The sequence below is a fragment of the Callospermophilus lateralis genome, chromosome 10, assembly GCF_048772815.1.
Source record: "Callospermophilus lateralis isolate mCalLat2 chromosome 10, mCalLat2.hap1, whole genome shotgun sequence".
NCBI classification, from domain to species: domain Eukaryota; kingdom Metazoa; phylum Chordata; class Mammalia; order Rodentia; family Sciuridae; genus Callospermophilus; species Callospermophilus lateralis.
Genome location: NC_135314.1, coordinates 125,673,725 through 125,699,449, shown reverse-complemented (window position 1 = coordinate 125,699,449; position 25,725 = coordinate 125,673,725). Strand labels below are relative to the sequence as shown.

At 34.4% G+C, this 25,725-nt stretch overlaps 1 protein-coding gene across 2 annotated transcripts in view; it reads right to left on the bottom strand.

Moving 5' to 3' along the window:
* Positions 1 to 25,725, bottom strand: part of Ryk (receptor like tyrosine kinase) — a 94,144-nt gene that overhangs the window by 18,050 nt on the left and 50,369 nt on the right. The window contains exons 5-10 of one of the 2 annotated variants that reach the window (XM_076867503.2): positions 25,026 to 25,079; positions 21,021 to 21,165; positions 16,322 to 16,422; positions 13,175 to 13,309; positions 10,228 to 10,314; positions 4,185 to 4,254 (exon numbers count right to left, since the gene is read on the bottom strand). In XM_076867503.2, the coding sequence (XP_076723618.1) occupies positions 4,185 to 4,254; positions 10,228 to 10,314; positions 13,175 to 13,309; positions 16,322 to 16,422; positions 21,021 to 21,165; positions 25,026 to 25,079 (592 nt within the window). The remainder of the gene's footprint in view (positions 1 to 4,184; positions 4,255 to 10,227; positions 10,315 to 13,174; positions 13,310 to 16,321; positions 16,423 to 21,020; positions 21,166 to 25,025; positions 25,080 to 25,725) is intronic. The other variant, XM_076867504.2, reaches the window with a different exon arrangement.

The following is a 25,725-nucleotide window of genomic DNA, read 5'->3' as shown; positions in this document are numbered from 1 at the left end:
ATCTTAATTTTTATATTCAATGCTTTATATTCTGTGTCATATAAATCAGATGTTTAGTAAGTATTTGAAACAAAAACACACACAATAGCCTTAAAATCATTTCTACTCCTTAACTTAGTAAATTCTGTTTCTAAGGATGTTTGATAATAAGATCAAGCAAAATAAATACATGAATAAAAAAATTACATGAACAAATAGTAGGAGTAAAAAGTTGAACACAACTTGAATGCCCAAAAGTAATGAAAAAACAGTAGGATAACATGTAACAATAAAATGATCACAAAGAGATATAATGAGAATATTAATAAAAGCTTAAAGGAAAACAAGATAACAAAATTCACATGTTTAAAGAATAATTACAGCTATAGAGAAAAAAATAACTGGGCAGAAATACACCAAAAGTTAAAAGGTGCTATCTTTCACTTATAGAACTATAGACAATTTCTACCTCAATTTTATTTCCTAAAAATTGTCTCAATTTAGAATGCATCACTTCTAAAACCAGTCATAAAATTCTGTTATGACCATTAGTGACCAAGTGGCAAAGCTGTGGGTTCCACTTGGATTTTTAGGAGTTACTAAGAGGGAAAGCACTGATGCTGAGGAACTGGGAAAATGAGGGCTCAGAGATGGGTGGACCTGTAAGAGGTGACCTCTAAAAAAGTCTTCTGTTTACATTAGAGCAGAAGAGTGGCAGCAATCATTAGCCCACTTCATTGGCAAAGAAACCCACTTCAGGGAAGAAGAGGTTAGGTAACCTGTAGAACAAGAAAGATCGCATAAATGAAGAAAAGAAATTCAGGTCTTCAGCTGATTCTAAAACTTATGCTTTCCCCTGAACATTTCCTCCCAGGGATAAAAGACTACAGGAAAGACTACAGAGCCTCCTTTCTACTAGCTCCCATGAACTCTGAAATGACTACTTGTTTACATTCAGGATTAACCTGAGTACAACATAATTTAGGACGAATATGATGAGTTGCCCCATCTCTTTAACCCCAAGAGTACCTCTTTGTTCCTTTCTTTGTAACTGAAATATATTTAGCAGAATCAACAGCATTGTATCTATGCTGGAAGAAGTCAAATCTTATTCCATCACCATGGAAAAGATAATAGCTTTCAAAGTATAAATGGCTGCTCTTTATTCTGCCCATTTTACAAAGAGAAAGAGGATAAACGGGAAAGCCCAAAATCTCTAAGAGTGGATAAGAGCAGGGGAGGTATACAGGGAAGGTGGAGGAATGGTATATAGAGTCCATGGGGCTTACACACAAGAACTGCCTTCAGCTCTCAGGCTTGCTGAATGCACCTGCTAAGTGAGAGCTGTGAGGTACTCATGCCTCACAAGTGCTTGCCATCAGGTACTCAGGACAACACAGGGGAATCAAGTCACAAGGGGAAAGAGCTCAAGAGTACATTTAAACAAGGCACCCTCTGAAGTTGTTAAAAGCTTGTTATCTTTTATCCATTCAGGTATTTTAACTTATGATAAAAATTCTTCTCACAAATTCCAGTAGAAAAAGAAGTGAAAAATATTTTAGTGTTTTAGTATTTGTACAATCACAGAATGTCCAAACATTCGGAATTACATATCAAAACCAGTTAAAAAAGTAAAATCTGAAACCAGGTGACCTTCCTTGCTGAATGTACTGAGTTTGTTGGTAAAACCTATAATATGAATAGTCTATAAACATCAGGGGTCAAAAAGAAAAATGTAGTAGGCTCCCCTTAAAAATGAGATTAACTGCCAGTTACGGTGGTGCATGCCTGTAATCCCAGCAGTTTGGGAGGCTGAGATAGGAGGATTGCCAGTTCAAAGCCTTGAGCAATTAGCAAGGCCCTAAACAACTTAGTGAGATCCTATCTCAAAATAAAAAATAAATAAAAAGGCTGGGGATGTGGCTCAGTGGTTAAACACTTCTGGGTTCAATCCAGTACAAAAAAAAAGGAGAGGATTAATTGCTACAGTGAATGTAAAGAATAATGTTTCCTACATATTAACAATGTGCTTTGTTTATTTTATCAAGGAGTTCTGCTATCACTTTACAGTCAAGATGAACAATTAACCTGACCAAGCCTTTCCTCACTCATTGAATTGTCCAGTACCAACCCCAATTCAGAATATCAATCCATGCCATTACCTAAGGGCATCCTGAGACTGCTAATCCATCCTGGTAGGATGCTGCAAAGTCTCACAGACTTAAGGTGCGAGAGAGAAAGGCTGCAAATGCCTGCTCTGAACATTTCCAGCCAAGGCATGTTTAGGGCTACAGTGGATATAATACTGCTTCTTGGGAAAATATCGGCTTTGTTTACATTTATCCATGCCACACACTGTCATACAGAGCTTGCTTTCATCAGTTTAAGAATACTGGCTAGGCAGAGAAGTATTAAGTTAGTATGACACATTGAAATACTTTAGGCGCTTCCCCTAAAGTCAGCATAACAGAACATCACGCACATCCAACATTGCCAAAAAGGAACTTTCCAACCGATCATTTCCCAGTTCTTGTCAAAAGCCTAAAGGAAACAAAATGTGTTTTTTAGAAAAATGTGGCCTAAGGGATGATTTGTCCATTCATTCCTACAAACGATGAGTTCTGTACTTGGACTGAAACAGGCCAATGGACGGCAACATTTTTGAGCTATGTGACTTTAGCCCTTCAAAGGAACAGCTTCACTGTCCCTCAATATTGTGAGTTTAATTTTTTTCCCTAAAAAAATTATTTTTTAAAAGTTTTAATGAAACTAAAAAGGCAATGTCTATGGTATATGATAAACCTAATGAGACTTCTATCTTGGAATTTCAAAACTAGGAAAATGCTTTTTTCCTCCCTAAACAACTTTGTTTCTTTCTCTTCTGCTACTGAGATTTACCTCTGGTTGACCAGAAGCTAATAGTTATTTTATATTCAATCACAGAAAAATAGTTGTCAACTTAGTGGTGGCTTGTTTTGTTTTCCACCACAATGCCAAAAATCTGGACTCACTTTCATTACCATTTATCTTACTTTTTAACAGAATTCAAGTAACTGCCCAAGGTTTGCAAAAATTAAAATGCATGATGCCTCTTGTACACATCACTTTGTATGTCTTTTTTGAGAAGTCCATAGACATCTTCCAATAGGGATGGTCTCAGTTTTATTTTTTAAACATGCAGACAAATTTTCAGACAGCAGATAAATTAAACTTCTGACAATGCTTCAGAAGAAAAAAACCTTCCCTTGATACTGATACTGCCACACACTAAGATACTATATTTAAGGTCCTCCTCAGAATGTAGAAGTTTTCATTATAGCTCTGTGAACAGGACCAATGTGAAGCTTTTAAAAGAGCTCTTCACATAAAACCATAAATATTTTTAAAAAATCATATTATGACCTAATGATCATATAGAAGGGATTAGTTAAATAAAAAATGGTATTACCATTTAAGGAACCACTATATAGCCTATTTATTTATTTAGTACTGGGGAATCAACCCAGAAGCACTCAACCACACAGCCACATCCCCAGCCCTTTTTTATTTTCAGGCAGGCCCTCACTAAGTTGTTTAGGGTCTTGCTAAGTTGTTAACTTCATTAAAGAAAAAAAAGATGTTGTGATTGTATAGGAAAACATCCTTTTTCTGAAAAGTATGCTGGAAACATACTAAAAGTGTTTATGGCTAACTTACTATAAATTATTTCCACAGAGAAACATATAGATAGATTAACAGAAATATCTAGAGATTAGACAGAAATACAGCACACATATACAATCACAAAAAGTAAATATGGTGAAATGTTAACTATCATTTCACTGGACCTAGAAAGTAGGTTTATTAGTATTTAGTTTATTAGTATTTATTATTCTTATCGTTGGTGTTCTGTATATTAAAACAACATTTTCTAAACTATTATACCATTGTCCTATTTTTTAAGTGAAATATGCACACACACACAATTTCTGAAAAGTTTAACTATTATTAGTCATAGGAGCTTACATACTATTTTCTTCTTCATACTTTTTGTTTGTAAAATGTCTTTGATGCATGTATTATACTTTTATATATATATATTTTTTTTTTAAAAAAAACTATTCCCAAAGTTTTCAATTCAGAATTCAATAAACTGTTCTTCAAATAAAAACATAGCTCTGGGGCTACACACTGAACACTGAAATGTTGTTAGCTTCTGCTCTCACCTGTGATGAAGACCTCGCAGCTTGCAACTTTCAGTGAGCATCATTGTCACCTGAATTTCAGAAGCCTGATCTATAGAAAGAAAAAAAAAATTGTCTTGAATTATAATTAATACTATATATATTATACTAATACTTTTTTACTATTAGTAAATAACTACCTTGGACTGCAAGGTGAATTTTCATTTTAAGTTACGGGTATAACTAAATAGATCTAAAGTTCTATTGCAGTACAGTCTCACTAAGTAGGTCAACTTTCAGAGAAATTTTTACAAAAAAAATGAGAGATTCAGGAAAGTTATAAAAAAAGTTAAAAAAAAGCTATTTAACTAATTGGAAAAGTACTACAACACATACAGCATATAAAGGGCTAATTTCTTTTTTTTCTCCTCTTTAAATAGCTCATACAGTATAAAAAATTTTGAAATAAGGCTGTGGATTAAATATATAGTTTACTGAGAAAAGAAAAAAACAAACAAACAAATGACCAACAAAATTACAAAATGACTCTTAGGCTTACTCCAAAATAAAGAAATGCAAATTAAACTAGGAGATGTGATTTTCCCCGTCTGATCTAAAGAGACCAAAAATTCAGTCTGCCAGTTTGGGCAAGACTGTGTGAAAACAGGTTCAACAATAGCACCTTGGGTAGGTGGGAGAAGCAACATGTAACACAATTTCAAAATGAACACACACATTATATCATCAATCCCACTAGAAAACTCATAACAACTGAGGTATCCATCAACAGAAAACTAGCTACATGGGTACACCAGAATACTCTGTGCCTCCTTTTTAAAAATGAGATATTTATATGTAGTGACACAGGGATATCTTGAAGATATAGATTAAATTTTAAAAGCAAGGGATAAATCTATTTGTGTGATCAGTTACATTTTAAAAACAGAATTACTTGAAAAGTTAGATATATTGGGGAGCATTTCTATCCTACTGGGAGAGAGAACTATTTTTGGTAGTAACTTTTAAAGATGGGAGATCTTACATTTTATATCTTTCTGTTCTGTTTGCACTTTGTGTATAAACTTACAAACCTACAACTACAGTAAAATAACCCCAAGAGTTCTGATTAGAGACTATAGTGTATTTTGTTATTTTCTTCTTCTTACCTCTTTCTGGTTAAAAACAAACAAAGCTAATATTAAATTAGTGAAAGAGTAATATAATGATCAAATTAAGATAAGATTATTTCATTTTATTTTTAGCTTCTAAACTCATGGTTTTTGATCCAAAGTAGCAAGACAGAACTAAAACTGACTTTAAAATCCATGTCTTTGAAACAAAAGACATGACAATGCAATTCACCAATCATATTCGGTACTGGTTAAAGTAAAGCTTTCCATCAGAAGAATTTTGAAGCCATCAAATAAATATTTGCACAAATCCATGAGGATTCTTTGTCTTATGGTACCACTATCTTAATAGTATAGAGGACTTTTGCCACCACTTGAAAAAAATATTTTCTTTAAATTTATAGTGTATATTTCCACTATAAAACTGAAAATGAATTTGAACTTTTTAAAAAAGTTTTAAAATATCAAAACCAAATGAATACAATATATCCTTAAATACACTTCTAAAGAGGGCTGGGGTTGTGGCTCAGTGGTAGAGCACTTGCTCACATGTGTGAGGCACTGGGTTCAGTTATCAGCACTGCATATAAATAAATGAATAAAATAAATGTCCATCAACAACTTAAATACCGGGAACAACAGCCTCATTACTTTCTGAGGTTGGGGCTTCTGCAAGGTTAAGGATGGAAACCCATATGAGTAGCCACACTTTTTGAGCTTTGGCTGTATCCCAGGCACCGTGCTATGTGCATAATAATAGTAGCTAACGTGCGTAGAAATGCTTTTTATTGTACAGAGTCATTTTAAGATTGATGTATATTACAATTTGGACATGAGAGGTCCAAAAACTCCTGTTAATGCAGAAATATCCCAAGGTGAAATGATTAGGTGATGAGAATTGTAACCTACCAGCCCATCCTAGTTTAAATGGACTGACGGGGTAACTGCAGGCAAGTAGGATGTGGCCATAGGAGGTGGGTCACTGCGGGCTGCCCTGGAAGGGTACATTTTTCCTGTGTCCCCACCCCACTCCCCCGTCTCTCTGTTCTCACTCCCCCATGAGCTCAGCAGCTTTCCTTCTCTGGGCTTTTCCCCCATGACAGGCTGCCTCACTTGGGGCAGCTACAGGAGAGAATTTTGGAACAATGGAGGCAACTGTCTGTGGATGGGGAACTCTGAAACCAACCGTGAGCCCCAATAAATTCTCCCTCCTCTAAGTGGAAAAAAAAAAAAAAAAAACAACTTAAATAAATAAAACGTTTCCAAAGAAATCAATAACTAAGTTTTATGTGAACAATAAAAATATTTATAAAGTTTCTGATCAATACAAGTCAAGATCCATACATTCTAGCCCCACCCAGTAAAATGTTGAACCTATCATAAAACCCAGTCCATTGAACTCAGGCACTAGATTATCCTACTTTGACAGTAGAACTGTCAAAACAGATAACTCAAATTTCATTTGTTTCCAAATCTACCAGAATCTCACTTCTTTCCTCATTCCCTCCCATTACTTGTTATTAACATTCTCTTTCTAGATAACTTCTCTGAGTTAAGACCTAAATAGGAATTGTAGAATGGGGACACAAAAAGCCAAGAACTTGAACCACTCTTTAGGAAAAGGAGCTTCCCACTAATGTCTACTAGAATAAACTCTAGTTGTCTAAACACTGCTTAAAAGGATCTTTTGAAAATGGTGGAATGCCCATGATGCTCTTTCTATAACCTAAATAATTTCTAATGAAATTATGGCCAGAACTATTGGGGCCTGGTCGGATCTTTTGACGACTGAAAATAAGTAATAATTGGAAAAAAGCCTACTTGGTAAGCATTTATTTACCTTCAACTGGCAAGATTCAAGTACACAAAAGGTTAATGTCAGGATGTCATTTTATATACTATTTTTTTAAGTCCTTAACTTTGATAAGCATGTTCAATTAAGCCAGGAATACATGCATTGAATAATTGAGAAAATTTTAAATGGAAAAAAATAATTTTATCCATTTATTAAGAAGTCATTTTTTAGGGGTGGGAGGGAAAGGGAGGGAGAAGGGGAATAGCAAGGATAGTGGAAGGAGATGGTCATCATTACACAAAATACATGTATGAAAATGTGAATTTGGTGTCAACACACCTTATTTACAAACAGAGACATGATTAAAAAAAAAGAAATTTTGCAAAATATATTGACTAAGCAATTATCAAAAATTTCTATGCTTTGTCTTAATGTCATTACAGTTTTTATTATTTTTCTATTATTCCACTTTGTCACACAGATGGAATTATTTTTCTGCATTAAAATTAAAACTCTAAATTGAAAAAAAGAAGTCATTTTTTATGAATTCCTTCTCCAGTCTTTTTGTTTTAAATAATAAAAGGTCTATCTTCAAGATGTATACATATAAAAAGGGTACTATTAAATCTACAGTTTAAAAATTACAAGGAAGCATAAATGATATTAAACATGACATTTCAAAAATTATAAAAATTTAGCAACTATTAAAAAAATACTGTCTTAATTCCAATGACCCCAACTTATTCATTTATTTCATGGAATTCAACTTCACAATCCTATTATGTAAGATTCAAGCTTCCAATTTCAATCTCTGGAAATTTGCATTTGACTGTCCAGTGGGTCTCTGCACAAAATTATGAATTTTTAAAAAAGCTAATTTCCTGCTTATGCCTAAAGGAAAGATTGGTATTCTCTTTAAAAACTTCATTCCATTTCACACAGAATGTCTAATTGTACAGCATGTAACAAAGCATACAGATTTGTGAAGAACTTCGTTAGCTCCATGTAGCTTAAGTTAAAAAATAAAAATAACATCCAAAAGAATAAATCTCAGAGATAATCAAATGAAATTATCTCTTTAACAATTTTGAGACAAGTACACTTCCTCTTCATCCCCTGTGCAAACTATGACTATATGCTGACTAAAGACTCACTGTGTTTTCTCTTATTTCTTATCAGCTGAGAGAACACAGTGTGGTGAGGCAGAAAAACAACAAAGTGACTTACATACTCTCTCTCTCTCTCTCTCTCTCTCTCTCTCTCTCTCTCACACACACACACACACACACACACACACACACACACACGGAAAAGAGAAATCTCATCTTGTAAAAGAGTCCTAGTATCCACATTGTGCTTCTTTATTGTTTTCATTTCCTTTTCTCCTGCTTCCAACCTTAAATCAACCCAATTCTGTATAGAAACCCCTTTTTGCCAAGATAATTGTACTGTCATGTGTAACTAATTAAAACAAATTTAAAAAAAAGAAAAAAGAAAGAAACCCCTTTCGTTAATTCAGGATTCATTCAGAACAAATAAATAATAGCTCAGTTCTGAATGGTCCACAGAATATTTAACAACCCTAGAAGAAATGTTAGAATTAAAAAGAAATGTTCCCCTAAAAAAACAGGAAAACCAAAAACAATTGTTTTATTATACTTATGGCTCAAATTTTACCTTTACAAAAAGGTAAGAACTATCCTTCAAATCTAATTAGAAAGCCTATCAGGATTTAACTTAAATATAAACCTTTAATTTTGTTTTGGGGACTGGGAATGAGTGGGTTAATAAAAACAAATACTAAACATTATAGTAAGTTAAACCATTTGTTTAAAAAGATAAAAGGTGTGTATGTGTATGAGTGTGCTTATTTATCATAGCTTTAAACAAGCAATTTGCTAGATTATAGGCAATTAAATTCCAAAGAATTTTCTTCAAACCAAAAATATTTTTTAGAAACAATCAACATAAACCCTTCATACTTTCCAAGTATTCCTTTAATTTAGAAAGTTATTATAAATTAACTTTGTGAACTTCATAAAATTCTGTCACCTTCTACTCATAAAACTGAATAATTTAATTTTCCCCTCAACCTCCACAAAGTGATAAATCTGTTTTTTAGAAACTAGTATCCTGTCATTTCAACCTGTATCAGATACTGAGAGACACTGAGCACCTCATATGTTACCAAATTTTTCTTACTCTCAAAATGAGCAAGTAAGAGTTATCTGAGGATGCAGTTCAGTGGTAGAGAGCACTTGCCTAGCATGCATGAGGCCCTGTGTTGAATCCCCAGGACCACAGAAAATTAAAAATTAAGTATTATTTAAGCTTTTACAAACATCAGATTTAAATAGTTAAAATTCTAACACTTAAAAAGTGTTGTTAATTTACCAGAATTAGGGAATAAGACATACGCAAATAATATTATTGTGTTCTGATAGGAAATCTCTAGTTGAATGATTTATATAAACAAACAAAAAATTAGGCATCACATTTCAAAAAATAACCCTAAATAAGAATATGTGAAAATAGGTATTCTGTTCGTGAAAATATAAATTAGTGCTACATTTTAGAGCACAATCTAACAATATCTCTCAAAATTTTAAATGTATACGTTCTTTGGTCCATCAATCCCAACTGTGACTATACCTACAAAAGTATACCAAGAAATACATATACATATAGGAACAGACGTTTTCTGGCACATTATACAGCATCCAAGAGAAAAGTGACAGATAAGGGGTAAAAGATAAACAGTGTCTACCATGTAGGGTGCTATGGGTCTGAAGGTAATGGTAATTTTTTCTTTATAGACTTCAGTATTGGAAGAGGAAAAACTAATGACAATGTTTTCTAAGGAAATGAAAGCAAACAGTTTTAACCTAAGGAAAAAACAAAATTAGATATAATAACAATGAATTCAAGTGGATACAATATAACTAGAAATCAGAATAATATCTAATAAATGTTTAATATCTTAATTTGTAAGTCTTCTATTTTCTATACCTAACAACCCAAATCTCCTCAAAAGTTAGCCTCATATGAGCTAAATTAACATGGCCTAATTTAAAAGATCCAGCACACACTGAGAAACAGAATTTTGCTGGCATGAGCCATACCAGAAATAGTATGGAAATAGTACAAGAAAAAACCCTACCTTTAACTGTTTTTACAAACGTTGGTTTTTCTTTATTTGGATCTTTTTCATCTACTAAAATCCCATGGAAAATACGCCCAAAAGTACCTAAGAGGAAAAATAATAATTAATGTGATTATACAATAACCTTACAGTAGAAAAACTTTCTGGCAATGTAAACATGACAAGGGTATGTATGATTAACATTACTTCAGCCCAGAGCAAAAAGGCCCAAATTGTTGGTATCTAATGGCTATTAAAGTTCTTCATAACCTTAACTGACTTTTGGGAAACACTACATCTACACTAAATATATGAGAATTTTTTTTTTTCTGAATTATCCTAAATAAAATAATACCATAGCCAGGAGCACTGGAGCTCAGTAATGGGGCATCAATTCAGACACTTGAGTTTCTAGGTCACCTCAGAGCAGTGACAAAAGGAGAAAAATGGACCCTCTGCTGCTGCGGTGCTAAAAAATGTAGGAAGGCCAGGGTACAAAGTCCTAGATTTAGACAATCCTGGGTTCTAATCTTTCTACCACTCTCTACTTCAGTCTCAGACAAGTCACTTGCCCTCTCAGATCATTAGTAAAAAAGTGTTCCTAAAAACTTTATGGTAAAAAGAGAAGTTATGACCTTTGGGTTAATCATTTTACTCAATGGTTAAAAATAAACTATGAAAATCCATAGTTTTTTTATTAGTAATTTCCTACCTGCTAATCAAAAAAAAATTTCCTAATGAGGAAATGATCATTGAAAATTAGTCACTCTTCTCCATAAGAAAATGTTCCTCTTTCTTACTTTCACAAATAAAAAGAAATGCCTGTGGGGCTGGGATTGTGACTCAGTGATAGAGCAATTGCCTCACACAATGAAGTACTGGGTTTGATCCTCAGCATCACATAAAAAAATCAATAAATAAAATAAAGATATTGTATCCATCTAAAACTAAAATAAAATTGAAAAAAAAAAAAAAAAGAAAGAAAGAAATGCCTGTAAATAGCTTCACCTTAACCTTACTACAGATACTACACATACTTGTGGGCTTTAAAGCCTTTCACCATTAAGTGCTGAAGCTGTTGGTGCCCATCTAGATCAAGTCTTACTGTAGCCCAGAGACACAGAGTAACTTGGATGCTTAAGGTAAAAAAAATAAAAATAAAAAAAATAAAAAACCTTTGGATAATCTTTATTCAAAGCAATTTGCTTAGAGGTTGAGTAAATACTTTCAAACATTTCCGTCAATACACCCTCAGAGGTAACACCTTGACCTGCCAGAATCTTCCTCACAAAGGTCTGCCCTTCCATCCCCACTCAAGCTGACCTTGCTTGATTGAGCTTTGCTCTCTCAAGTGAACACTGCAGAAATTCATACTCCGTCTTCTCTTCCTCATACCTAGTTCCATTTTAAATATTCCCAAACATGGGTTTACAGGCTTAGAAACAAAACCATTATGGATGTGGGAACATGCACTAAAGTATATCTGAACATATATCACTCTACCACAAGGCCACAGGGATTCATATTGCCTCAGCTTGTCCCCTCATAGCCCTGTCAGTCTGGGTGTTATCTTTTTAATTTTTCTCAATGTGACAGATGAAAAATGGCATGTAACTGTTGTTTGATTTGTATTTATCAGATTTCCAGTGAACCTGATCACTTTTTAAAATGTTAATTTTAAAAATTGGGGGCTGGGATGTGGCTCAGGCGGTAGTGCGCTCGCCTGGCATGCATGAGGCCCGGGTTCGATCCTCAGCACCACATACAAAAAAGGGATGTTGTGTCTGCCGAAAACTAAAAAAATAAATATTAAAAAATTCTCTCTCTCTCTCTCTCTCTTTTAAAAAAAAAAAATTGGCCTTGTTTTCTTTTCTGAAATAAACACTTTTAAGACAAATTATTACAGCCCTGAAAACATCAAGGAAACCATTACATAATTACAAATTTCCTCTTTTTCTCAAATTTATACCACCACAATAGATGACTTATTCTATCCTGTTTATAGAACCAAAGAAACTACAAACATATCATTTAGTCACTGGTTTAATTCCTGTGATTCCTTAAGAAACGCTATCTGGTCTATTAACTGCCTTTAGTCAACAGGTAAATCTAAAAACTAGTTATGCTTAGAAAGACAACCATATGAAGTGGCATTTATACACTGAAAAGCAGGCACCCCCAAATCTGCTCCTATTAATTACCATTTGCCATTGGGGGCAGCTTAACCCTTCACTTTGCTGTGACTAGCCTACAAGTATTCAGCCAAAAGATGAATACAGAAGGTCTTACATGCTCGCAAAACTTTCTGAACTGAATTACAGTGGGAGTGAAAAGAAAGTAATTCTCTTCAGCAACATGAAAAGCTCAATGCAATATTTTATTATTAATTTCTGCTTTCATCTTTCAGCATTTTTATAACCAATTCCCTGAAAACTCAAAAAAGAAAGCAAGGATAGCAAGAGGGGAAGGAAACAATATTACTACCTATCAAATACTATTATGTGCTAATTCATGTAATGTATATCATTTCATCTAATCTTCATAACTAGTCTAAGAGTTATGAAGACTACTATTTATACACCTGTGTAATCTAAATTTACAGAAGAGGAAACTGGAGATCTAAGACATTAAGTAATTAATTGGTCACACATATAATATATCCTGGAACTGGAACATGAAGTCTAATTTCAAAGCCCAATTCCATTTGCTAGAACCTCCATACTATTTGTCAGAGAGAAATGACTTAAAATATTTTCAAAGAGACCTGCTAGGTAATGATCATTTTAAATAAGAACAAAACAGAAAATACACCTTAAAGGTAATGAACACCTATGTATGCTTTATTATACCTGAAAATCAAGAGTTACAGTAAAGGTATATAAGACATAATAAAAAACCTAAGAAACAGGAAAATAAAAACCATTTTTCAAAAAAAAAAAAAAACAGATTTTAAGATAATAAATACCTTCTTGGAGTACATCTTTTAGGGTTATCCTCTCCCTGGATATTGCTATATCCTTCACCTTGGCTTTGGCCTCTAAAAGAGTGACACTTCTCAGGTCGTTCTTCTCTATCCTCAAGGTAGGATAACCTGAGGAGCCAACAAAGCCAAACCAAGCAATATAAATACCCTTATTAAGGTATTGGGGTTAAATAGTTTAGTTAGAACCTTAGGACTCAGTCACAGGAATGAATGAATGCGAGATTCATAAAAGAAAACAGGCACATATGTGAGTTAATTATGAAAGGCACACCAACTTGTAAAGAAATGCTTTCCCACCTACCACAATTCTACCCCCAAATATTAAAATATATAATTAAAATAAGAAACACCAGAAATAATATTACAATTACTTCAAATGTCTGTCAGTCAAATGAAACAAGCTTGGCTTACAGAATTTCATTTAATCCCTTTTATGGACAGTTCTTCTCCCAAAGGATTTTTTAATATATTTATATAGCAAAAGAACATTTCAAATAAAGAGAAACATCTTTTCTAACAAGATGCATTATCAATTTAATGACTCTGGTATTCCCACAGCCTGATGATACCAGGGTGAAGTTCAAACCTGTTCTCATTTATTCTGAATACAATGAGTAAAAACAAAATTTATAACTATAAATTGAAGTTTTCACTCCAAAAAAAATGTTAGAAAAAAAGCAGATCCTGTGTTAGCCAGTAGAAACTGCAATAGCATCTTCTAATGATTTATCAACTTTGGCAAAACTCCTCTAAAACCCCTCTAAAAAAAACTAATGAACCAATGATCATCAATTGCCACCAGAAGAACTGCATGAAAGGCTCTGGGGAACTTTATAATGGATATAGACTGACAACACCTGAGACCACTGATCACCAGTTTGAGGGCAGTATGTCCAGATGTGTGAGCATAAGTGTGTCGGTGTATGTTTAATCCTGCCTCAAATTCTTATTTTCTTGAACATGTGGTCTGTTATATTGTTTTCTGGAGAAATTTCTCAGTCATTCTGTCTTTAAATGCTTTGCTGCCTCCTTTTTTATTCATAAAACAAATATATTTCTATTGACCTTTTATAAAGTGTTTTGTTTTAGTATACATAATAAATTACCTAGCTCCTTAAGGTAATGTGCACTATTAAACACAAGTATCCTATTAACAACAATTTAATTTTCTAAAATATATAATTGAATTTCCATTATTCTTACTTAAAAGGCTCATTTAGCACTTATCATCAATGAATTATCTATTCTTAAGGTCATATCCATAATTAAGAATCAACTCTAAGCAAAGCTTGCCATCTACCCATTAAGGGATGCCTCTTTTGAATAGCTGGAACTACTTTCACATCTAGGACTGTATTTCCTAAGAAGCATATATTTCTTTTGTCGATAGTAGGGTTTCTGTTATGGTTTCTGTTAAATTTCTTTTAATCTAGACAAATACATTCTAAAAAAAATGGGGGGGGGCACTGTCTACTGAAAAAGGTGGGCCAATTATCCTGGAGAACATCTGGCATCTACTTCTTCAAATATCAAATAATTTGTTCCTTAACCCTAAATTTCCTATAAACTACAAGTCAATTCTATAGCCTTAATTAAGTCCAGGTTAACTTTTAGGATTTAGGGAAGACAAGAATATTCCATGGGTGGCACACCATCTCCTGCTATACAAAATTATCTGATTGTCTCATTCTTAGTAATATTGTTTTACCAGTGGATTGAGGTGGTGACCTGATCCCTCAATTTTAAAAATTTCTCCCTTTGTTTTAGAGTTTTAATCACTGATGAGCTTTCCTGAATCAAATATATTGTTAGGGGTTGCAAATGTGATTTTCTAATCCTACCATTCCTTCTGCATTTATCAGTGGGAAATCTCCTGTAAAGAAGCCTTTTTCCCTCATCAACCAGTACCACCTGGTGACCCTGAAATACAGTTCATGCAGCCAACTGTCAGAGTAAGATATTACAGGAGCTTCAATTACCTCTCATTATGATCCATTTTTTAAAAAGCATTATAAATTTATAGATTTTTACACAATTTATTTTTCAATCCTGTTGTCTCTTTGATGTTCAAATGGTTCCATCTTTGGCCAATGAGAACTCTTTGAGTCTTTAGCAGCTTTCTTGATATCTGGCTCAGCAACATGTCCTAGGTTTATCTTATTTGTTTCCTGACCTAGACCTGGAGTCAGCCGCTTCTCCAAAGAATTCTGGTTATTTTTAATTGGAAACAGTATTGCAAGACCACAACAGGGTACGGTGGAGGGCAGATAATCTTATTAAAGTATAAATACCAGCCATAAAGAAGACAGTTAATTGCCTACAAGATCCTACTTTATCAATGGCACTTCTGAGTCATAACTAGACAGGTGGCTCTCTGGCCCACTCTTTATCTTGATGATTATGTTGTTATTTATTTCCATGTTAACCATTCCTCATTTTGTCTTATACTCTAAGAATGACTATTTTATTCCATATTATATACATATATCATAACATTACACTGTATTTAATATTTACAAAATTTTTTCAACAATTTTTTAAAATTATTTTCCCCAAAACACCTACATGTTAAAGTGTGTGAAACTTTCATCAAAATACTGTTCATAAAAAGGAAATTAGATCCCATGCTCTCAACTCCCAATGGTACCTACCTGCCTATTAAAATTAGAAAATAATGCATAGCTCAATGGTAGAGTGCATGAATGTGCCAGGTACTGGCCCAACAACAAAAACAATGTAAAGTCTTTACATGGCCCATAAGAACATCGAACAATTCATTAAAATCCAAAGGTTTTCTCTGTATACAGCTGAATAACTTATTCCATATAAATATTTAAACAACTTCCTTCTTAATTTCTATAGAGTTGATTTTACTATGGAAAGCTCCCCAAAGCAAAATTAATTCTAGCAATTAATTTAACTTTGTTTTTTAATACTCCAATTTTAGAATGTTTTATTCAATGCTCTAGAAAGCAAAGGTTGAAAATCGTATCTAATTTTATACAAGGTAGACACTATGTGCACAGCATGGTACACATGTCCCTCAAGTATATTAATCATGAAGAACTATTGACACAGACAGACTACAGAAAACTTTGGAAACAGCTTTAGAATTATATTAACTCTTACTGGTGATAGGCGTTGCATTGTTGGGTGTGTCAGCTCTCAGATACTGAGTCGTCTGCGTGGATGGCTGAGACAGCCCTTGGGAACTACTGCTGGCACTGATGCTAGAAATCATTTTAAAAAGAGAAATATTTGACAAGTCAGCTTCAATGAAAAATTTATTTTTCATACATACAATATGCCTGTAGCATTATAACCAGCCTAAAATCCTGATGACAATCATAATACACATAAATCTCTATAACATATTCCATATTGAAATTTTAATCTGCCTCACAATGTAAAGCTCTATTTTTTTTTTCTTTCATTTCTACCTCCAAACTCATTGAGCAGGTTACTCTTACTAAAATTATTCAGAAATGTGGGTACTAGTTCTCAAGCAGTAGTCCTGAACCTCACAAAAGGATACATTAGAGAACTATAGCTCATCTTGCAAGAAAAGAGCCCATGCCATTCAAGTAAATTGCTTCTTAGGAGAGGAGTAGAAAGACAGGTTTCTTTTAGTGATGGTCCTAAATCAAACAGCCTAGATATAAGGGAATATCAAACCAAACAAAATATGCCAACATCATCAAAGCTTGGGATGGAAGATGAAATCTGGCTCATATTTACATGAATGTGAATAAACACATGAATGTTTATTTGTTTCTGCTATTCCCCAATCCCACTCTTTTAGATGTTATGGAAGTTCCCAGAAATTTCCAGAACCTGAAGTATTATATTACTCCATATTCTCTAAATAAGACAGAAGATCTAAAAGAAGAAGGCTCAAATAATTGCTAATCGTGTTTGAGACTACAAATTAACGTTTTCGAGCATGTCCTTTTGTCTTTTCAGTGTAAAGCAACTTGTCCCAGGTCACCCCTGGGCATACTCTAGTCTCAATATCCTTGTAATTCTGCAGCAGTGCAAAAGTGAAGCACAGAAATTAAGAATGAAGAGTAAAACCAGATGGCAGGATAGGCCTTACAAATCTGAGCTACAGAATCAGTAGAGCCCCAACAAAAGCTCCAACCTTCCTAAGCTAACTCTCTACACAAAAGCTCTGTATTTTCAAAATCTGGTAATTAAAAAAATACATGACGACAAAGGGCTGCCACATAATCTGCAACTTTTATACACGAATTTGTATCTTATCAATTTTGAGAGCTTTTATGTACGTCTGAAAAATGTAAATATATAACACCCACACAATGAGCACCTAAGTAGTTTTTTTAATCACCAATAATACAATCTACTATTATCTGCTATTATAACTAAAATACTCCTAAAAAGTCACAGAGTAAAAATGAAGATAGGAATGTCCCCCAATAAACATTTAGAGCACATCTACAAGCCATTTTGCTCAGCACACTGTGTATTGAAAATGCCTGTCTGCCTAATGAAATGCCCCTTAGTATGCCTTCCCTTGAGATGCCCGTCATTTCAGATTATCTGCTTCTTCCTTGGGGCTACAGTTAGCCCTGTTTTCCCAGCACCTTTGCTGAAAATACTTAGCAACTCTGAAAATATAACAAGGATTCACAAGGCCATCATCCAGTCAGAGTTCTGTAAGAGTTTTTAAGGCTGGAGCTTATTCAAGAATTGGTCTATATGAGTTTATACATGCAGTGGGTTTGGTGCAGTGCAGTAAACAAATGGGGCATATACCTTGAAATCACAACTGCCAGTACAACCAATACTAACTGCATGACTTAGGCAAACTATTAGATCCTCCTGGAGCCTCAAATCCTCATGGATAAAAGGAGCATAATACTATAAGATTGCTAAAAGGATTACATGAGGCCTTCAGACATACATTTCATATTATTACTGTTTTTATTATTATGGATATTATGCATCCTCATTCCTTAGAATGATAAAGGCATGTGTTTTCCAGTTCTAAGTACTACTAAAGAATAAAACCAGAAATCAAAGTTGTTAGAAATCCAGTATTCAGTAACAGGGAGAGAAGAAAAGCACTGCCATCCTCAAATAAATGACTTACCCATAAAATGGAATTAAGAAAACCTATCTCATTGGACTTTTGTGAAGCTAAAATTTATGTATGTTAAAGCACAGTATATTACCTGCAACCAATAATGATGGCTGAATAAATGAACAACCCCTTTTCCCCCATAAACTGACCAGTAGGTGGCACTCCTGTGCCACTTTAGAATCTCTGAGAGGCTTGTGGGCACAGTCAGAGAGTTATGGGTTTATCAGTCAATTTTTTGTATGCTTGACAGATGTTAAATGGAAAGGGAGGACCAAACAAGCAATAAGCAAAGCACTTTACTAAGTGGATGAAAAACTTTCTTTGGGACCCAAGACTTACTGTTACAAGAGAAGCAAGGAGCAGTTTAGAGACCTACCCCTGACATATGTTAAAGTTCAGACCTTTACAACTGCATCAAAGCAGGTGGAAAATGAGATGAAAATGTATATTTGCTTACATTTAAATTAAGACCAGTCTAGATAAATTTAATTTTCACCAGCAAATTAATTTGTAAATATTGTGGAGATATTAACTCTGTTCTAGAACAAAGCTAAAACTTCAAGCAAATATCAAGATTTTCTTTCAAAACACATTACAATTTGTACTTTTCTGTTATTTTTCTGTTTGCTTATTTATTTATTTATTCAATAATTATTTAATAAGTGTCTACTATATGCCAGGCTACTGTGCTGGGTGTTGGCAATACAGCAGTGAACATAACAAAGCTTCCTACCCTACATTCCAGTAGGGAATGTTCAATGTCTGTCTCTCTATAGAAGGAGACAATATAAACTCTACAGGGACAGGAAAGTACCTGTTTACTCATCAGCCAGTGCCTGGTGCAATGAGCCCCAAGAAGGCCCAATAAAGCCCCAATGAGAGTTCAGAAAACACTAAGTCAACCAACCAATGACAAAGAAAAGAATACTTTCATGAAACAGAAAACATAAGCCAGACAGGATAGTTGCTTCCGACATGAGCAGGCGATGTGCACTGAAAATGCAAAGAATTATTAGTATAACAAAATGGCTATTTAGTGACTGGTAAATCCACTTACATCGTCTCTCAAAGTCCTATATAAAATGTTAGTTACTTCAATTGATTCCTAATGCATGTTTTCCCCTCTGTAAAATCTAAATCTAAGCTTCAAAACCACATGTACACAAAACATTCTGAAACACATCACTTGTGTACTTCCCTCTTATTCTCTTTTCTTTCTCCACTCAAGAAAGCAAAGTAAGGGCTGGGGTTGTGGCTCAGAGGAAGAGCGCTCGCCTAGCATGTGTGAGGCCCTGGGTTTGATCCTAAGTACCACATAAAAATAAAATAACTATATTGTGTCTACCTATAACTAAAAAATAAATATTAAAAAAAAGAAAAAAAGAAAGAAAAGTAACACAATAGAGACAGAGAGTACAAACTCCAGTCAGCTCCCTGGTCCCTTAGGTTCTTATTTATGCCACGAATGTGCTTACTAAATGTAAGACTTATCCCACTATATGTAAGACATTGTGTTAAGGCAGGGGATTCAGCAATCAGAAAGGCAGTCTTCCCTCTTATTTATAGAGGGCTTATATTCTAGTACGAAGGATAAGAAAAGTACATAAAACTTACATGAGGAAAAGATACAGCAACTGTCATAGGTGGGAGAGGGGAATGGATGATAGAAAGGCTTATAAAAGATTTCATGAAAAAGATGGCAATGGAGCTAGAATTAAAGAATGGAGGGTCTGGACTGGACTGCACAAATACAAGGAGCCCTTCAAAAGTCCTGAAGGGCAAGGTGCAGGGCAAACTGAGGAACAGTGCCAAGAAAGGACACAGTAAGAAGAAGAGGAAAAGTTTAAAGGTTCAAAGCCCAGTCATGAAGCCAGAAATATCTTAAGTCAGAACCTGGAAATCAATGAGGAAGAAAAAGAGAAATATAGATTGTGAAATAAGCCTGTTTACCATTCCATCTTTATCTCTCACTCTGTCCTGACTATTAAGTCCTCCTCCTTGTCATCTCTGACTCACTCAGGCTGGAGCAAGTACTTTTGTATTCTCACACTATATTATTCACATCACAATCATCAAATTTATTCTTTTATAATAATGGGTTAATGTCAAAGCTCAAATCCTTGACACCATCATTAATTTTTATATTCCCAACACTTAGCATAACATCTAACTAAGTGCACCACAAACTGGGTTAACAATAGAATCATCCAGGAAGCTTTAGGAAAAATACTGATGTCCAGACACTACCCCAGACCAAGTGCATCAGAATCTCTGGAAGGAGGACTTAAATACTGGTTTAATTCAAAAGATTCCCCATGACTCTGGTTAAAATCACAGCAGACTTTCAGTAAGTGTGTCTTCAATAGACAGATGGATAGAGAATGATGGAGAGGGGAACTACAAGAAAGAAACAGGGCATTTTATTTAAGGAAAAAGGAAACTGGAGTGGAATCATGTTACTGGGGATGGGGAAAAGCATATTTGATCTCTACTCTTCCCCAGCAAGAAATAAACTGTGATTTCTGACTTCAGAAAAATAAAAAGATAAAAAATAAAATCAGAAAACATCACAAAGACAGTGATTAGAACATCTTGGTTTTTCTTTAGCTAGGGCTTGATCATCTTCCCTCCCTCCCCTTTACCCGTGTGCTTAAGTGTGTGGGGCTCTTACACAATGCAAATAACTGCTTTTATTTTTCTCCTTTCCCAAAATATATACAATACCTGTCATCCAGTTCAATCCTTTTCATACTATGAAGGTGCAAAACAGCTAGTATTATTGCTACAAGAAATATTACTGCACAACAAACCCCTACGCTGATATAAAACACACGCGTAGAAGTGGTTGGAGCTGCATGTACAGGATCATCTGAAATAAAAATGAAAAGCACATTAAGCTTTTTAAAATCAATGTAACTGATTGCTCTGAGATCTGATATGTACAATGAATAATCTATTATTTGTATATTTCCATTTCATGTGTTTGTTCTTTGATAAGATCAGTTACCAGTAGTGGGTTAGTATAAGTTTACATCTAACTAAAGTGTACCAAGAATCAAAAAACCTTGCTAAGAGATTATTCTAAAAAAACAAAGAAGAGTCAAAATTTTGGCTAATGGCATTACTTGGATAATGGTGCCTTTACAAACATAAAAAGAAGCAGGTTGGGAGAAGTGAGAATCAGGAGGTTTGTACTGTTCTAGTTAGAGTACCTAATACATCTATGTGGCAACGTCAAATTGACATACATTTTTTTTCTTTCTTTGTTGTAGTTTTTAAGAGATTTCAAATACAACTTCTGGCTAGTAAGTACACTAGTCACAATTGGTACACATAAAATATACCAGTCATAAAATATACCATAGTGCTGAGAGAATTTTCTGTAGTGATAGAACTGTTATGAAGTGTGCTCTCCAACATACTAGCCATTGGCCACCTGTGGCTATGTGGCATTAAAATGTAGCTACCAGAACAACTAAGGAACTGAAGTTTCAATTTTATTTCATTTTAAGTAATTTAAAGTTAAAAAGTCACATATGGTTAGTAGCTGCCATGCTGGAGAGCACGGTTCCTTTGGGAGTAATAGAAATTATTTTGCTTTTCTGTTTTTAAAGACTCTTGATTAAATAAAACTATAATCAGCTTTATATTGTTTTAACAAGAGAAACATAAAGAAGGCTCAGCAATAGGAAAAATAATCTAATAACAGATATTGTACACAGAGGCAAACTGAAAAAAAATACACAGAAACAAACATACATGCATTATGGGCACCAAAGGTGAAGGCATATGAACAAGAAAAACTGGAGATTTTTGTAAGTTTTGATGAGTGCTCATGTCAATGGGAAATCACTGCAAAGTTTCAAGCAAAGGAATGACACAAAAATTGATGACTGCATGCTGGATGAAGAATGCTGTTTATAGGGGCAAGAGCAGGTGCAGGAAACAAGTTAGAAGGTTACTAGAGAATTCTAAGAGACAGCAGAGGCTTGGCCCAGAGTCACAGTGAAGATGAGAAGTGAACAGATTGGGAAGCAGAGTCAAAAGACCTTGCTAAGAGATTATATTAAAGAAACAAAGAAAAGTCCAAGTTTTGGCTAATGGCATTTCTTGGATAATGGTGCCTTTACAAACATAAAAAGAAGCAGGTTGGGAGAAGTGAGAATCAAGAGATTTGTACTGTCCTAGTTAGATTACCTAATACATCTATGTGGCAACGTCAAATTGAGACACAAGTATAGAGTTCTGGGATAGGTCAGGACAAAGATAAAATTTATAGTTTTTAAAAACAGAAATAAGGGAAACAAAAGTGCTTTCAAAATTTTTAACTTTGTTGGGAGTGGGGGTGTTTCCAGGGACTAAACCCAATGGTACTTAATAGCTGAGCCACATCCCCAGCCCTTTTTTAAAAAATTTTGAGACAGGGTCTCACTAACTTGCTTAGCACCTCCATAAGTTGCTGGGGCTGACTTTGAACTTGCAATCCTCCTGCCTCAGCCTCCTGAGCTGCAGGGATTACAGGCATGCACCACTGCAGCCTAGCTTAACTTTAAATCAACAAATAAAAACTCCAAACAGATTAATGCAATAGTACCAAATGGCTTCTAGGACAACTGGTCATGGCTGTAGTCTGAGTGAAAGTATAACTCCCCTCAAGAACTTCTGTATGCCACAGAAGGGCTGTTCAATTTTGAGACCTGCAGCATGTGCTGGCAGTGCTATCCAAACTCTGCCTGGGGCAGAGCAGAGGACATGGCTCTACTGGGCAGATTCATCCACACACTTCTTGCTCTACCTCCAATTTCCCAGGCTCCCATAGGCACTGTTCTCATCCCCACACTTTGACACTTCACTTTTAACCACCCTGTTACCCTTCAGGTCTCCTGTCACTTTCCCCACTAAGATGTCCCTCGGAGGAAGTTATGTGCCCCTCCTTGGAGTTCCCAAAGGCCTCAGTGCTCACCTTACCACAGAGCCCACCATAGGATGGGGATATTACTGCTGCCTACTGCAATACAGTAAGCATTTAAGGGCAGGGTCTGTTTTGCTCACAGTATAATCCTCTACCTCAGTCACACAACCAAGTACATCTTAGCTTCTCAGTAAACGTTTAATGGATGAATTATGTAAGATGCAAAGGAAGATGAGAATGCGCAAGGAAGACACAGACATTCAGAAACAGGTCAAGAAGATGCAATACTGCTTATCATAAGAAGTAACATCCTACCTGCATAAAAAAAAAATGGGTAAAATAACTCGAATCTTAAAAGTAAACTTTGGAAGCAGTAACATTTTTTCAAAAAAAAAAAAAATGTTTTCTCTCTTCTCAGAGATGAATTCAAATGAAATATTCTTGAAACATTCTAATGGGTAGACAATCTCATATTTTACCTTAGAAAAAGATCTACTTTAGAACATTCAGATACCGCATGCATCCTGAGGTGATGAAAAGATGAAACAGCAAGTAACATAAAACCACCCATGAACTATTCTTGCCAGAAGAGTTCATCCTGAACCTAGTCACACATAAAACCTAACTACCAGTTGTAAAAAAAAGAAAAAAAAATATATACACCAGGAAACTCTATATGAGACAGGAGGTGTTTTCTGACAAATATAAAATACATATCAACCAAACACAGTATGTATAGTCTTCATCTGGATCTTGACTCAGGAAAAAATTACGAAGAGATAATTTCTGGTCTAGCATATGTGAAGCACTGAGTTCAATCCCCCTACCATGAGAGAGAGAGAGAGAGAGAGAGAGAGAGAGAGAGAGACACTTCTTAATTGGAACATGGACTATTAGAAGACATCAAGGAATTAACTTTTTCATGTGATAAATTAAAATGAGTAAGTCATTTGGGTTTGGGGGTTTATTTTTTAAAGACCTTTTTAAGAGAGCTACACTAAAATATTTATTAGTAAAATGATATGATACCTATGATGTGCTTTTAAAAAACTCTAACCCATAAATTAAAAAAAAAAAAAAAACTCTAACCCATCCCTAGGAATAGGTGATCAAAGGCAGGACACTAACAAAATGTTGACCATTATTAAAACTGGGTGGTGGGCACACAGGTTCATCAGAGCATACCCTGAACTTTTGTGTATTTGAAATTTTCCACTTAAAATTTTTTAAAGACTACTTTCATGGAAAAAAAATCTAGTACCCTTTAAAGATATTTCCATTAACACCACCTCAGGAAAAATAAGACTTGATGAGGTGTCTATATCAGAAAAAAAGGAAAAAAAATAAACAAACTTATAGCATCTAAACAAAACCAATACCCACAATAAAACTCTACATTAAGTCTCTGCTGTGGGTTTAAATAATGCACTATCCTTAAGCCTGCATTTTACTTGGATGGAATTAGCTATAGTTCAGGTCTAGTCCACACATCGTATCTCCAATCATGTCCTAATAGATAAAGAACTTAGATATATTTTCACATACATTCTTTAATTATAACCACTTGAAAAGGCACAATATAAATTCTTCCTTCTAAACGCTTTTTGGCTAACTTGTATAAAATAGGTATGAATTTGCTTCTCAAAATATTCAATATTCTAGCAGTTTCATTTAACCTTTATAAACATCAGCAAAATAAATAGCAATATTAATTTGACAAACTTTTGGGAACTCATAAGGCTTCGTACAATCATGTTCATATGCAATCAACAATTTTTCACCCCGATAATGAGAAAAGATAACACAATAACACTTACAAATAGTTCTGCTAGTGTTTTTGTCCAATGCTGAAGTTTTTACTTCTTCAAGTTCTGAAGGTGGAGATAAAACATAGTTTAGAGATTCTTTATTTTCCATGTAATCCTTAAATACTTTAAGATTTTCTGAATTTCCTCAACAGTTTTGTGCTCTATCAAAACACTGCCTGTACTAAGTAAAAAAGGGTATTTATTGCAAAATAATGAATACTTTAGTATTTGATAATCATCATTACAGTCATCAATCAAAAAGTCTATATCAGTGTTACATATACACTCACAATGAAAAGTGTTTTTATGGTCAAGAAGCTTGGCCACATCCTATATTGTCTCTATGGGGGTTCATAGAGCACATCAGCAGAATATAGAGGCTCTAAGGACTCTTGGAGTAACAAAATTTGAGAAATACATTACTACCACACCCATATGATAAAGGAACTTTTCTAGGGAGTAACACCTATATCACATCAAGATCACATAATAAGTAATACTCATGAACATGAATCGGATAGTTGGAGTGGCCAAAAGAATGAACACCAAATAACACAGTGGTATTATATTAAATTTAAAATAGAGTAGAAAATTACGCCCATATGGAATCATTAACCTTAGCTGATACTGGCAGTGGTGGGATCCACAGACCACACCACTTTCAGCCATCATTCTGTCTTTAAAAGGAACAGATGAATCGCTATGATAG